The sequence below is a fragment of the Folsomia candida genome, unplaced genomic scaffold, assembly GCF_002217175.1.
Source record: "Folsomia candida strain VU population unplaced genomic scaffold, ASM221717v1 Fcan01_Sc017, whole genome shotgun sequence".
Taxonomy (NCBI): domain Eukaryota; kingdom Metazoa; phylum Arthropoda; class Collembola; order Entomobryomorpha; family Isotomidae; genus Folsomia; species Folsomia candida.
Window position 1 is genome coordinate 991,663 of NW_019091209.1, and position 16,556 is coordinate 1,008,218.

A 16,556-nucleotide genomic window follows, 5' to 3' on the forward strand; every position below is an offset into this window, starting at 1 on the left:
ACTTAACAAATAGGGAAATGAAGAAATTCAAAATTCAAAATCATTCAGAAATGAAGTCCGATGAATAGAAATGAAATGAATTTGAACGAAAACGAGTGAAAATCGTCCATCAGAAATTGGATGAAGTAGGTAATGAAGTGAAATGAAAAGAAATGAAAAGTGAAAATCTTCAGTCAGGAATTGGCTAAGTAAGAAATGAAGTCCGATGAAGTGAAATGAAATGAATTTGAACGAAAACGACTGAAAATCTTCCTTCAAAAATCGAGATGACTGACTGACTTATGAATGAAAACTAAATTTTCGACCAGGTAAGCCTCACCTGCAAGTGGGGGTCCGTAATGTTCTTGATGAATTGTGGGTCCGGATGCCAGTCGGTCGGGTTCCAGGGGGCGAATTCTGACCCAGCCTCGTCGAAATTGGCCGCCACGAAGGATCCCACCTCGTCCCGGGTGGGCTTTTGTTTGTGCGCTTTCATAAAAGCGTCAAAGTTTCTGAGCACTTGGTCCGGCGAGGTTTTCAATTTCATGTCCACGAAAGTTTTCGAGTCTGGGAAGAGTCCCGACATCTGAACCGTGTGGAGGAGGAGGCCGTGACAATAAATGGCGCTGTAAGAGAGAGACAAAAGCGACAAGAAATTAGCTTTCAATCATATTTAAGATTTCCATTTCGGGTGTCCGGGTTTCATTTCTGGCGTTTTTTCTTTACATTTCATGCAGTACGAAATAAGCAAGGAAAGAAATTTTGTGATGCGAGAAGTGGGAGAAACTGCAAGAAAGCGCAATAAAGTGAAATAAAATGCAAATATCTATGCAAATATTTCTTGGGGGTTTGCTACATTTTTTACACTGAAAAGAAATGCGAGGTGCAAGAAAGTGTGAAAAACTGCAAGAAAGTGGGAGAAACTACAATCAAGTGAAATAAAATACAATTAAGAAATATGTAAATATTTCTTGGCGGTTTGCTACATTTCTTGCACTGAAAAGGAAGCCACACAAGACATACATGTCCTCTTATATGAGGTGCAAGAAATTGGGAGAAAGTGCAAGAAATATGGGCCATTCTTGCACCGTGCATTTCTCCCAGGCAAAAATAAACACCTGCAAAAAACCACTTTCTTCTCCCTGTTATTTCTTGCACGTGGTTATTCCTTGCATTGCACCCCTCGAAACACTGCCCGCCGTCATTTTGACACGTCTGAAAATTTTAGGACGGCTGAATATCTATTATTTGCTCTTTGTTTTCATCTCTTCAAACTTTTGCCCACACACATTTTGTATGACAACGGGTTGAAAATGGAGTGAAAACGCCCCGCTAAATGCTTGTCGTCCCCAGCAGCAGCACCATTTCTCACTTGACATGCATGTATAAGCAACTTTTTGTCTAAAGTCAAACTACGAGTTGTGTCCTCGCAGGCAGTGGCCGCGGAAGCTGTGGGCGGGACATTAACATTGTGGGATTATAGGGGGAGGGACGGGTTTATATGAGATAGGAAGATGATGCCGACATCGAACAACCGTGGGGACATTGTCCCTCTATTGCGCGGCCACTGTGTGTGAGAGACGACTGAGAACAGGATATGCTTTCCCTTCTGCTCAACACAAATACTAACAATGCGAGATCAAAGAAGTTTTCGGACTGTTTTCACCCTTTCACAGAACTATTTCTGGCATCAGTGGAAGCGGCGGCGGAAGGTGGGAGGGGGGACATGGGGGACATTAGCATTGTGGGATTGGAGGATGAGCCCGAGTAGAAATTTCTGTATTGAATTCTACATGAATCAACAAATGATCTATACGTATTGCATTTTTGGCATAAAATTTATATCGGTTTTATTATGCATAACTGCATGTGCATAATTATGCATAATTCTCCATCGCAATTCATGGACAAATCGCTTTGCATAAAGTAGCTCTACATTCTTCGTAGACAATCAGGCTAAATTTCTCCATAAAATCGAACAAAACGGGTCAAACTCATGCATAAATTCACGGCAAATTCCTGCATAAAATCACGCCAAATTCCTTCATAAAATCACGCCAAATTCCTGCATAAAATCACGCCAAATTCCTGCATAAAATCAAGCCAAATTCCTTCATAAAATCACGCCAAATTCCTTCATAAAATCACGCCAAATTCCTGCATAAAATCAAGCCAAATTCCTTCATAAAATCACGCCAAATTCCTGCATAAAATCACGCCAAATTCCTGCATAAAATCACGCCAAATTCCTGCATAAAATCACGCCAAATTCCTTCATAAAATCACGCCAAATTCCTGCATAAAATCACGCCAAATTCCTTCATAAAATCACGCCAAATTCCTTCATAAAATCACGCCAAATTCCTGCATAAAATCACGCCAAATTCCTGCATAAAATCACGCCAAATTCCTGCATAAAATCACGCCAAATTCCTTCATAAAATCACGCCAAATTCCTGCATAAAATCACGCCAAATTCCTGCATAAAATCACGCCAAATTCCTGCATAAAATCACGCCAAATTCCTTCATAAAATCACGCCAAATTCCTGCATAAAATCAAGCCAAATTCATTCTCAGGAAGGACACACTCACACAAACAATCCACAATTTTTCCAGGGTCAATGTCCCCCTTTTCCCCTTTACCCTCCGCCGCCACTGCCTGTCACCTCCACTTTCTCCTACCTACACCCAACCAACTACCTACCCCATAAAGCACCTACCTACATAACTCTGGGAACTTACTTACCTTTCGCATGGTGGTAGCGGTGGTGGCGGTGAGACGGCTGCCGAATTCAAGTCCAAGAGGAGACATAATATCGTAAAGAAAATCCGAAGGAGGAGAAATTCCATGATTTTCTTTTTTCCTCACTTTCTTCTTCTGCACTTTGTTCTTCTTGTTGGTCAACTTTTCTTTCGTCTCAAGTTATCTTTTTTTTCGTAACGAGCCAAAAAGTTGTGTGGCCTGGCGTTATGTAGTGTGAAGGATTTAAAGAGAGAGAGAGAGAGATCGGATATCTGGAGGAGAAAAGTTTCAGAAATCAGTTTCAGAAATCAGTTTCAGATATCACACAGAGAAATCCTGGAGAAAAACTTGGTTGCTTGGTTTTTGGTGAATCTTGGTGTATCGCTTTATTATTCCTTTTTTTAAGAGGAGGAGGAGTAGGCGATAGGATTCCAGTAGCAGAAGAAGCGTCACATCACATTCTTGCACTGTGCAGAACAATAAGAGATTTCGAGTGTCAGATAAATACATGCATAAATAGTTTCACATTATTCACTTAAGAGTAAGAGAGAGAGGGCAGTGTGTGAGTGAGTGTGGGAGAAATAAGGGGGGAGAAAGTGGTTTCGTGCAGGGGAAATATTTTGAAGTGGGAGAAATGCAGGGTGGGAGAAAGGACGCCCCGCTGATGTAAATACTTCATACGGCGCGTGGCTAGATGGAGCTTATTTCTTGCTACGAAATTATGGCAAGAAGTCGCCATCTGAGGCTGAAAAGCAGAGAAATCTGAGTCCTGGCGATGTAAAACTGTCACATTTTAACATTTTAACATTTTTTAACATTTTCTTGCACTTTCTCACAGTTTCTGGCACCTCACATTTCTCCCGTTTCTTGTGTTACAGTGCAAAAAATAACGGCAAGAAAGGGTTTTTTGCGGCTATTTTGACCTGGGAGAAATGCACGCGCGAGAAACTACGCCCTACAGCTTTAAATACTTCGTACGGCGAAGATGGTTGGGTTAGATGGCGCCTGTTTTTCGTACATTTCTTGCACCTCACATTTCTTGCATTTCTTGCTTTTCGCACTGCAAGAAATGTATATAGCAAACCCGTCAAACACTGAGAAACCCTGCTTGAGAGAGATTTACGAGCACAAATCATCCCCCGAATTGTGCCATTAAGCAAAAATATCGCATATTGACGACAGACACATGAATCAAATATTTTTGCTGTGCTGGGTACGTGCGAAATCACACTTCTTCCCTTAATGCGAGGAACGACTCAATCTCATCTCACGTTCTCAAGGAGAGAAGAGAATCTTTTTAGAGAAAAATCTGGTGTAAAGCTCAGCATACAAAATGAAATCCTAATTTAGACTTTACTTATGACATGCCCTTTTTGCCCCGTGGTTAAATTTATGCCCAATCTTACCCTAAATTCGCATGGAATTTATTTTCATACCGGGTGCCATTGCACAACTCTATATTTGTGGATGGATTACTTTACTTAAAACCATGCGAAACACGGTAAACTGCTCGATTACGTAATAACACAGACATGAATATAGGAAAATACTTATGTAATTCCTGACTCGAATCTTTGCAATTCAGTAAACTCCACAAACTTATTAAAAATTATAGAGGAAAATACATCGCTCGCACAGATTTTACACGAAGTTTACACAGTTTACAAATATCCTAGAGTGCTAAATATGATAATCTTCATAGTAGAAGTCTACATACCCCTATTTACATATCCTGCAACCCAGTAAACTCCGCAAACTTATACTTTCTACGAGTTATATAAAATTATGGAGGAAAGTAGTCCCTAAACTGGCACAGATTTTACACGAAATTTACACACTTCACAAAGTCCGAGCGTCCCAAATATGCTAATCTTTCTAGCCCCCAATTTGTCACCCTTGGAAAGGAAAAAAATCAGATTCAGTATTATTTTTTTACCTTCTAGACTCCTCCAAAAAAAGTAGAATCGACCTCCTCTAACTTTCTCCTCTTCTCTACGAGACAGAAAACCAAGGTGAGACGACACGACTTCGTAGACGACGCCGGAGGAGAAAGTCAAGTGTCACACTTGCCGAGATTCCCAGCCAACCCGTTCTGCTCCCAGATTCCTGCCTCGTCTCCTTCTTATACGAAAAAACAAGACCCGGCCGGGGAGAAAGTGGAGAAAGCGTCTCCTCCGTCTCAAAGTCCACGTCCACCACCACCAAAATTCCCTCTTTCTCTCTCTCCTCAGATTAATTCCTCTTGGAAATCTTCTCTTTTAAGCGTCCATCCACGCACACTTGCTGCCTTCCTGCCGCTTTAACAATGCGATGAGATCTGTCCAATTCCGCCTCTCTACTCTCTCTCTCAACACACGTTACGTTTACTTCCTCACACAAATTGCACCACTAAATCTAACCCAACGTCAGCCAGCTAAGCTAGCCAGCCAAAAGTTGTGAACGAAACGATGAATGGATGCTTGGCAGGCAGATGCATGTGCTGAACTGACAGACCACTAAAAATTCAGCAGGAGGATGTAATACATACTACATAATCAGTGGCCGCGGAAGGGCAGAGGGACAATGGGACCCACGGTTGTTCGATGTCATCATCTCCCCATCTTATACAAACCCGGACCTCCCTTATCTATCCTACAATGTTACTGATGTCCCCCGATGTCCTCACACCTTCCGCGGCCACTGGTCATAATCTATAAGGTGGCAATAATAATAACGTGTGAGTCTGATTTTCCTCAAGGTATAAACATCACCACCATCATCGTCACAGGTGACGTGACGATAACCCAAAAATTGCGTCAGACTCCTCGATAAACTTTTTTTATGAGTAGTTTACACCTGTTTAAGAACCAAGCCTCCAAATTGGTCCAATTTCATTGGTCCGTGAGAGCCACACACCCCCAAATAACTGGGTGCACGTGGTACTAAAAAATTGCATGCATGTAACCACCTCAATAATGCCAATCACATTGCGTGACGATGGACGATGGACGTGAACGTGGACGTAACATTTCAAGTCGCACAACAATTAATGGAGTAACCGTGTCGGGCAAGTGAGTCGTCGTCCATCCATTTTCATTAATCAGCACCAGCAGGAGAGGTTAGATGATATCGAGATCAGTTTGAGGTCGTAGTCTCGCCGAGGCGTCGAGGAGTTGGCTGGATGGCGATTACTCAGCAGAAATTTCTGATCAGAATCAATCACATGAGACAATCGGAGAGGCCAAGTGATGGTGTGAGTGAGAGATCTATGGAATAGCTTAGTTGGTCAACAATGTATGTATGCCAAACAGTGGCCGCGGAGGAAGGTGTGGGGACATTAACATTGAAGGAGAGATGGGGGGAAGGGACGGGTTTATATACGATGTGGGGAGATGATGCCGACATCGAACAACCCTGGGGACATTGTCCCTCTGTCCCCGCGGCCACTGAAGAATTGGGATCCTGCTGGCTTGACTTGGCTAAGGCAATCACGAAATGTGTTGGGTGTGCAAGAATCAAATTACTATCATCAAAATTGAGGTAGGAGTGCGAGTCAAGGCCAAAAATTCAGACGTATTAAATACATTTTTCTCAGCTACTAATTGTTCCTCGTCGTCATTTAATTTCAGTGGGCGCGGAAGCTTGAGGGACAATGTCCCCACGGTTGTTGGATGTCCGCATCATCTGCCCATCGTATATAAACCCGGCCCTCCCATATCATGCAATATTAATGTCCCTTCTGCTTCCACGGCCACTGTTTAATTTAACTCTACAATTGTTATTATTTATTTCCTGTATGTAAAAATTGCATAGAAAACAATTGCATGAAATTGGCATATGAATATTAAAACAAATCTGATCTACCCAAAACGAGATTATTTTAATTGTCAGATTCATTTGCATGCATTGTAGAATATAATTGCCACCCTGAGAATGTTGCGGATTTGTGAAACCTATCATTTATTGGCGACCGACTGCGCAGAAAAAGACCCGATTATATACGTATACAAAAATCTCTAAGAATTTGCAACATCACGCTACACACATACGTATGTACGAGGATTGAATTGTACGTAGTAAAATTAATTTCTGCATCAATTATCCTGCCAACTTTAATATTGAATGATGAGTGATGTATGTAAGTAAAATGTGAGTTTTGTTATAAAACTCGTGTCAGGCAGGAAATCATAGTTGTACGGATGCCTCTTCATAATAAGGAGGCCAATTTTACCATAAATTAATCTAAGTAAACAGTAAGAAAGTGGTTTCTTGCATAGAAATATTTTGACCTGGGAGAAATTCACGGCGCAAGAAACTACGCTCCGCCTCGGTAAATACTTTATCCGGCGCGTGGCTAGGTGGCGCTTATTTCTTGCACTTTCTCCCAGTTTCTTGCACCTTGAATTTTTTACTTTGCACTCCAAGGAATGCAGCAAACCCGCCAGAGAGACGAGACACTGCCATAAATTTCCAGGTCATCTGCAACATGTGATATGTCACGTGTCCAAAATATTCAAAATTTATTCTCATCGTACAACTCTAACCGGAAATAAAGTTTAGAAATATGCTTCAATCATTCTCATTCCACGCCATTAAATCAAACTAATAACAATTCTCCATTTAATTCCAAGAAGCAATTAAATATTCGCATTGTTCGCAAATAATGTTCGCAAATAATATGCGAATATATGTACAGCCAGGGAAATGAATTCATGTCACTCGGAAAATTTTAATGGTGAGTCAATGACTTGTAAAAATGTGGACATAATTGGACCTCCTTTGATATTTGACTCGATTCAACCTCCCATGAAAAACGAGTCGACTGTGCAAAATTGGCTGAGAGATGAGGACAAAGTGATGTGATGTACAGGACAGAGAACAGTGTTTAAACAAACAGTGGCCGCGGACGGGTTAGGTGACAGAGGGACAATGTCCCCACGGTTATTCGATGTCGGCATTATTTTATACAAACTCTGCCCTCCCCTATCCTACAATGGTAATGTCCCCAGATGTCCCCACACCTTCCGCGGCCACTGTTCCGTCAGTGCAAACAATAAATGAAATGAAACAGGACGTCGGGACGCTGATACCTGCGCATATTGGATTTATATTGCACCTTATCATACCCAGAGGTTATTTGGCTTCACTAATTACTCCGTTTGAAACTGACAAGGGAGGTATCTCAAAGGATGCTCTCCGATTTTGAGAAAATTAGTGACAATCGATGACAAATTTAATTAGGATGAAATTTGGGAAAGACACGATCTCCCAATGGGCACGTTTGGCAGAGATGTTTGCATCCCCAGAGGAGAAAACACCCAATAAATTTGGAAATTTTAAAATGTGTCCACTTTAAGACGCGTTTTCTCCACTACGGATGCAAATATCTCGGCCAAACGTGCCCATTGGGAGGTCGTGTCTTTCCCAAATTGCATACTACCTAAATTTGTCATCGATTGACACTAATTTGCTCAAAATCGGAGAGCATCCGCTGAGAGACCTCCATTCTGAATACATACGCATTAGTGTTTCAATTTCACCAGAAAGATAAAGCATTGCCAAGTCGTAATTAGTAACACGATTTGCTCTGCAATTTGTGCTCCTTGTTGTGTTTCTCAGTTCCGTCATCTTTTTACTTTTATTAGGAAAGAAGAAGACTAAAGAGACACGTGGACGTAATGTATATATTTTGGAGAGAGATGAAGGACTTTACCCACTTATTAAACTTTTATGGGAATCCGTGTCTGTCTGTCGGTCCTTTGAACGGATTTAAATTGAGAAGGACTTTACCCATTTATTAAAGGGGGATACCCTTTTATATGAATGCCGTGTCTGTCTGTCCGGAATTTTTTCAACTGATTTGAATTTGGACATGCGCCTTCGTAAATGTATTGGGGAGGAGTTAAGCTGACATGACATCCCCTCATAAAAGGTCACGTGGATGAAGTTAATTATCAAAAATGTCAAAAACGTCGTACAAATCGAATTTTAATATTTTAGACGGTATTTCAGAAATCGGGGAACATAATTTCCACATGTGTGTAGACAAGGTGAAAGTTCAAAAGTGTCGAAATTTTGACACGGGTTTCACCCCTTTGTTACATTTCGTTTGCTGTTACGTATCTGATCTGCCTGGAGATAGATTCATATGTCGAGAACTTAACGAGGCTTGATTATTTGTTGATTACTTACACAACGTTTGACTGACTAGCGAAAAGCGTAATTTGTTATGCTCGAATTCCACGGGGAGGAGTTGCGAGGTATATTTAGTCCCAATCTGCTCTCTCTTGGAAACACATTTTATTTACAAAATTGAGTGCAGTGGCCGCGGAAGGTGTGGGGACATCGGGGGACATTAATATTGTAAGTTAGGAGACGTCTGGGGACATTAACATTGTAGGGTCGGGGGCATTAACATTGTAGGGTCGGGGGCATTAACATTGTAGGGTCGGGGATATTAACATTGTAGGGTCGGGGACATTAACATTGTAGGGTAGGGAATATTAACATTGTAGGGTAGGATACATTAACATTGTAGGGTAGGGGACAGTGACATTATAGGGTAGGGAATATTAACATTGTAGGGTAGGATACATTAACATTGTAGGGTAGGGGACAGTGACATTGTAGGGTAGGGCACATTAACATTGTAGGGTAGGGGACATCTGGGGACATTAACATTGTAGGATAGGTAAGGAGGGCCGGGTTTATATAAGATGGGGAGATGATGCCGATATCTAAAAACCATGGGGACATTGTCCCCCTGTCCCCACCCTTCCGCGGCCACTGCTTGCTCGCCATACAAATTAGAAATTATTTCCGGAGAAATTCCATTCATCGAGTTTCCCAACAATTTGAGGGGCATTCTCGTCCAGAGAATAGGTTTCATTAGGGAGCAAAAGTTTGCAAATTAGTTGAGGACGGATTTCTCACTAAACTTAAAACAGCTTTAAACAAGACCACGTACATACGTCCGTACGGACTTGTATTGCTCGAAAGACGTCACGTTTTAAAGCACGACATGATTTTCACTCAAAAATACAAAATAATCATGTCTCTCTTCATCAACTGCGTAGTAAGTAAATTAAGAAAGTTGAGATTTTTTCACACGAAGGGAAAAGTGAGACGAAATTATTTCCAAAATGAGTCGATTTAAGGAGTTTTCTGTTTAATTTTGTAGAATTGTATTTTTTATTTTATAGCGAGACATTTAATCACGTCAACTTGAGAAAAAATTTTGAAATAAAAATTATTTAGCTTAAAAAACCAATTATCCTGAAAATATTTTTTTATTTTAATAAATTTTGAAAAAATAAGATTTAAAGAATCAAGGGCAAGATTATGAGTTGATTTATCCATTTAAGATGACGACACGACACAAATCGTGAAAATTTGAACATTTTTAATCATTTTTCGGCTCTGGGAATTTATTTTAAAATTCTGGAAGACAAATTTGTAAAGCAAGTGTTTTCTAATTTTTGGAAAATATACACCCCCAGATTTTGACACTTTTTGTCGGAGGAGATCTCAAGTTTAAGAAGCCTTCAGAAAAATTAGAACTCATCGAAACTCGCTTAAAAAACTAGACGTCATTCCATTAATCAACTCACTGAGGACAAATTTGTCGTTCAGAATTTTAAAATAAGTTCCCAAAGCGGAAAAATTATTGCAAATGTGCTTATCTTTTACCATTTTGAAAATGAGATACTCGTTTCATAGAATTTTTACCAAAATCAGTTCCCAATATTCATTCTAGGTTCATATTTCAGAAGAGTTTTAACTAAATAAGGGGCCCTTAAGGTCCTCTCAACCTCAGTGTTTCTCGCGAATTAAATGCCCCCTGTTCAACGGGAGGAATAAAATCAACAAAATTTCCCATTTTACGATTGAGCCATCCCACTTGGCACCAATATATTTCCCATGAAATTATTCTTATGACACTTGTGGTTCGAGGATGTGACCCTGCATCCATTAAATATTTCTCCTCCCCTCTCCCGAGAATAATAATGTTATTCCGAGGTAATTTTTTTCCCAATGTTACATTCTACAGTGCCAGCAAATTTATTACATGGACATCAGTCACCGCGGAAGCCGTGGGGACATCGGGGGACTTTAACATTATAGGATATTGGAGGGCCGGGTTTATATAAGATGGGAAGATGGTACGGACATCGAACAACCGTGGGGACATTGTCGCTCTGCCCCCTCACCCTTCCGCGGCCACTGTTCGTATCCGTCCACCTCGATATATATCAGTGCCCGCAGAAGCCGTGGGGACATCGAGGGACATTAACATTGTAGAATTGAGGGAGGGAGGGGTTTATATAAGATGGGGAGATGGTACGGACAATCGTGGGAACATTGTCCCTCTGTTCTGTCCCCTCACCCTTCCGCGGCCACTGGGAAGAGGACTTTGCAACAAGAAGAAAAACGACTCAGTGGCCGCGGACGCCGTGAGGGGGGGGACATCTGGGAATATTAAAATTGCAGGGTAGGGGAGATTATATAAGATGATACAGACCTCGAACAACCGTGGGGACAATGTCCCTCTATTCTGTTCTGTCCCATCACCCCTCCGCGGCCACTGATGTCCAGCAAACCACAAACTCTGAGAAACAATCCCGACCAAAATAAGTACTTAATTACAAGGTACACAAATCCGCATCATCTCTCTGACCATCTCTTTATCTCTCTTAATAATTAATGACGAGACATGAAGCGACAATCCAACGAGGGACGACACACATTCGCTAAACCAAACCAAACCCAACTTTTGCCCACGGAAAGAAAGAAGAGGAACAATTACCGAATTAGAAAGGTACAGATCGATATGGGAAACTTTTACGGGAGGAAAAAGTTTCCTGGGCTGCATGCATCCCGAATTATTTGCTAGGATGAACTAACTGCTTTCTTTTTACTGAAAGAGCAGAGTTACATATCCATATTGTTCTGTCAGGAGGAGCAGAGGGCGGATATGTATTTATGAAAAATGGGTGAAATATGTACGAAAAAAAGCACCAATATTTACCAAAGATGTATAAAAAAACATGAAAATACAAAATATATCCATATTTTTTAAACATGTAAAAGATGTAAATATTATTGAAAAATCATTGAAATGTGTTTAATTTTTATGAAAAAAACAACAAAATAATTACAAATTATGTACGGGAAAAAAATATAAAAATACAAAATATATCCATATTTTTAAATATGTAAAAGAAATATTTTTGAAAAATCATTGAAATGTGTTTAATTTTTACGAAAAGACGCCAAAGTATTTATAAATTATGAACAGTAAAATTATAAAAATATAAAATTTGTCGCAAAATTTGAACTTCTGAACATGTATTTTTTGCGGTCGAATTTCTTTGAGCAAATAAATTTTATCCGATACTTTTGAAATATTTACAAAATATATACTGATATATTTTTGAAAAAAATATGTAAAAGATTTTCATAATTTTGAAATAGATAATAGCGGAAATATTGATAGATATGTGTGAAATTTAGAAATATGAAAAATAAAATTTGAAATTTTTATGAAATAAACAAGTTACAGGAACACACCGACAACGTTTGAACGTCGGTCGGGATCAAATAAATACATATCCGCGCTCTGGTGAGAAGACGGGTAAGAGGAGGGGATCAATTTATGGGTAGTGACACATTATCATCGTGGGAAAGCAAGGGGCCAATTGAAGTCGCTTTATTGAAACTGAATTCATGCGAGAAAACTGTTCAAGAAAAGCTATCAAGCATAATTAATGACTTTCCATTCTCCGGAATTCTGATTGTGCAGGGAAAACCTAGGCCCAGGCCCGGATCGGGTGTTCTGCATGCACTTTTACTTTCACCACGTTTTCCACCTGCCAACATTACATAAGCACCTGCCCGAGCATGTAACGATCTGCCAGATTTGGAACAAACCACGGTTCAATAGTTCAAGGAAAGTTTGAGGTTTCAAAATTTTGTACTTTTTTGATACCAATCTGCGTGATTTTCGCCGGTTTTCTCATAATTTTGAAGAATTACTCGCCTTTTTCGGAAACCATAAGCATAAAAATTCGCCAGACTTTCGTTGAAACGAGGGTTTTTCCGGTTTTCATCCGCTAAACCATGGCCCCTCCAAATCCGGACGGGACAAAACCTCTCTTGCACCAAGTATTTAAGCCACACTTTCAGTGGCTGCGGAACTCGTGGGAACATCGGGGGACAGTAACATTGCAGGATAAGGGAGGGACGGGTTTATATAAATAAGATGGGCAGATGATGCCGACATCCAACAACCGTGGGGACATTGTCCCTCTGTCCCCTCAAGCTACATATGTTCCGCGGCCACTGTCACTTAAAATAACGACCCCCCTCACGAAACCAAAAAACCTTCATTTTTTCGGGTTATTCCGAGGTAAACGGTACGTATGTGTGAAGTGGGATTCAAATTGTGGCATTAAATCCAATCCAGATGGAATATTATCAAGCTAAAACCTTTCTCTCTCTCCTCTCGTCCTAAGAAAAAGGAGTACGTAGTGCAATAATATCCCATTCTTCTTGATGTGAAGCAAAATTTATCCTCGCAGTAAAAAGATAAGTGCTTATACATCGTTCCCGTTCTCTAATCTAATTGTGGATGCGTCCCAATAGTCACATGGTACGTATAAAAAATGTATCAAATTGTGAGATGGATGGACGTCTTTCTTTATTCCTAAGTGTCACATATATTTCGTGCAGCGGCCGCGGAAGGGTGGGGGGGGCAGAGGGGCAATGTCCCCACGGTTGTTCGATGTCGGGATCATCTCCCCATCTTTTATAAACCCCGGCCCTCCCCTATCCTGAAATGTTAATGTCCTCACGGCTTCTGCGGTGATACGACAAATATGTCACCGACATTTATGTAACGACATCTATGTAAACGACATTTATGCTACCCGGCAAATATATAACCCGACGAATATGTAAGAGACCAATATGCAACAAAGAGGATTTAGTATATATATTTATTTCGGATTAGTCAATCATATTTTCATTCGTCGGGTTACATATTTGTCGGGTAGCATAAATGTCGTTTACATATTTGTCTTTACATAAATGTCGGTTACATATTTGTCACCCCGTTGCTTCTGCGGCCACTGATTCCGTGGACAATCTTCTCTTGCCAGTCAATCATTATTTGTCGTAATGCGACTGCGACTTCCGTTTCATTTTTTAAAACGTGAACCCTTTCAAATTCATGACGGGAGAGGAGATTGATTTAATGATAGTAAAATTTTACCAAGCCTTTGACAAGATCATTGCGGATTAAATGGATATGTCAGACAAGCTCGGAGTTCGTTCGTGTGGTTGAATAAATCATGAAATGAGTGAGTTTACTAGGAAGGATGAGAATTGAATTTGTTTGTTTTTGCAAGGATTTCATTCCGGTTATGGGCAGAGGGCGGATATGTATTTAGTTTCGTTTTTTTTAATTTGATGCCAACCGAAGGTTAAACTTTGTGGGAAAGTATTCCGTAAGTCGCATGGGTCACAAAAATTTCAAAAATTTTACATATTTTACGTATTTTTAGGTTTTCAGACATACTGTATACACATATTTCCACTATTGTTTGAAAAATACGAGAATCTTTTAAAATTAAAAAAATATGTAGGTATATTTTGTAAATATAACAATGTGAGAAACGAATTTTTTTGCTTAAAGAAATTGGACCACAAAAAATCTGGAGTATTAAATTTGAAAATGTAAATTATTCGAAAATTTCTAATTTTATGATTTTTGTTGCACATACATACTTCGTAAATATTTTCCGTAATACATAACCGTTCTTTGGATTTAGCGCCGCTAAATGGGACGCTAAATTAACATTAACCTGTGGTATCAATGTATTTAGAAAACCGAGTTCTCCGAAAATCCGGCCCTTTTGCAAAGTAAATCCCCCTAATTTTTTGCATTTTGCACAAATCTCCCACTTTTTATGACGAAATACCGATTTTTTACATTATTTCTTTTCAAGTGGAATAAAACGATTTAGCCGGAATCTCATATTTTTTAGTGGGAACAAAATAATCCAGAAAATAAATAGAAACCAAAATCGAAATCCAGAACTTGGTCTAAAAACTTAGCCCACCCGATATATCACGCTAATCAAATCAGGAAGGAATATATCCGTCCGTCCGTAATGTTCTCTTCAATTTTCGTAAGAACAGAACAAGAATTGTCCCCTTGCCAAGGAACGCGACTGCACCACTCGCCTTATTGTTGTCTGTGTGACTGATTTTATCCGTATTTTGGTCCATTTCCAACTTGACACTAATTAATTTCTGCCCGCTGCTGTGATCCCCTCAAGTCTGGCCTCGTCTTTTTCCTCATTTTTTTCTAATCTCGCTGAATAAATCCGTCCCCCCATCAAGAAGAAGAACAAGGAGACCCTTGTTGTCCTAAAGAACAGAATCGTGAACGAACGACGACTATTATTTATGTATATTTTGGAATGATGTTGGTGACGCAAAACGGGGAATATTTATAAGAATGTGCATCTGTACCGGTCTGTATTTCGGAAATGATGTGGATCAAGTTCCCCGTCTTCTGAGGACATTTAACCTACCCAATAATTCATGAAATAATACTATTTTTACCATGCCATGTGTCAACTTATTTTGCATACAAAGTGCAGTAAAGCAATGCACATGTACTGGGTAAGTATTGTTGTCTCAAGTTGCCTCTCACTCATCAAGTCGAGCAGTCTCAAGTTGTGGAGTCGTGGAAGGTTCACACGGTTTAAGATTGAGACCAGCTTGAGACCAGATTCAGCCAAAAAATATGCGAATTTTCGTACGCGGACTAGACCCATTTTTTGACCAACTTTCATTTAAACATAGAAATCTCATGCAAAATGCAGTTTTGTCCTAATCGGATAGAAAAATTTCAAGTAGAGATACATATGTAATGTACGCATGCAAATAAATAGTGTATGGTCGATTTTGCCAATACTTAGATAATTGCAAAGTACTCTTCGCTATTTTTTGCACATTCATATACATACTTATTTTCTTGCTATTTATATGCTAAATATGTAGTGTTCTCGCAAAAGCAGGGGAACAAGCAAATCTCCAAGAATAATATGTAATCTCATGCATTTTGACCGTAAATACATACAAAAAAAATGTGGGCACATACTCATTTGAAATGGGCGATGACGATCTGTTTTGACGAAGTGACGCTAAGTGACGAATTTGTATACTACATCTCTGCCAAGTAAAAATATTGCGATTAAAAAATACTCAATTAAAAAATATTTATATGTAATCATACCGTCAGATTTCCAGATTTTTTTGCAATTCTAGTCCCAGGGGATGCATAAAACTGGACCAATTTCACTGAACGTGTAATAAATTTGATTTGCGACATGATGATTGTGACGAGTGGCGTGTGTTGACCAACACAAAAGTGTCACTCAAAACCAACCCGTCAGAAATTTTGTGTTATTTATTTATTTCTCATCCCAAAAATTATTACGACTACATATGTGTAAAAACTGCTTAAAAAATGGATCAGCAGGTGATGATGATGATGCATCCGCGCTACGTGTACAATTAATTACTTATTCTTTAGCAGGGCAATGGAAAACTTGACTCTAATGGAGACGAGCAATTACTACGTGGCGTGGCGTTGCGTGACCTCGATTCGATCTGTGGCATGAAAGGTAACATAACGCGGATCATGATTTTTTCCCAGTAAATGACAAAGTTACAATGTTACACGCGATTTTGTTTATTTACTTATCAACGTCTCACCGACATTTGAACAATAATATGAAAGAATTGGTGTCATAAAATTGACACTTGTTGACAACTCTGTT

The 16,556-nt window shown here is 39.7% G+C and overlaps 1 protein-coding gene across 4 annotated transcripts in view; it reads right to left on the minus strand.

Annotated features, from left to right (window-relative positions):
- LOC110856749 (trehalase) overlaps nt 1–16,250 on the minus strand; it is a 23,227-nt gene extending 6,977 nt beyond the window's left edge. Inside the window, exons 1-4 of one of the 4 annotated variants that reach the window (XM_022105286.2) lie at nt 16,010–16,077; nt 15,875–15,945; nt 2,728–3,191; nt 320–605 (exon numbers count right to left, since the gene is read on the minus strand). In XM_022105286.2, the coding sequence (XP_021960978.1) occupies nt 320–605; nt 2,728–2,831 (390 nt within the window). In that variant the 5' untranslated portion in view covers nt 2,832–3,191; nt 15,875–15,945; nt 16,010–16,077. Of the gene's footprint in view, nt 1–319; nt 606–2,727; nt 3,192–4,660; nt 5,275–15,874; nt 15,946–16,009 lie in introns of those variants that run through there. The other 3 variants (XM_035857361.1, XM_035857363.1, XM_035857362.1) reach the window with 3 other exon arrangements.
- Between the last annotated feature and the right edge of the window lie 306 nt (nt 16,251–16,556).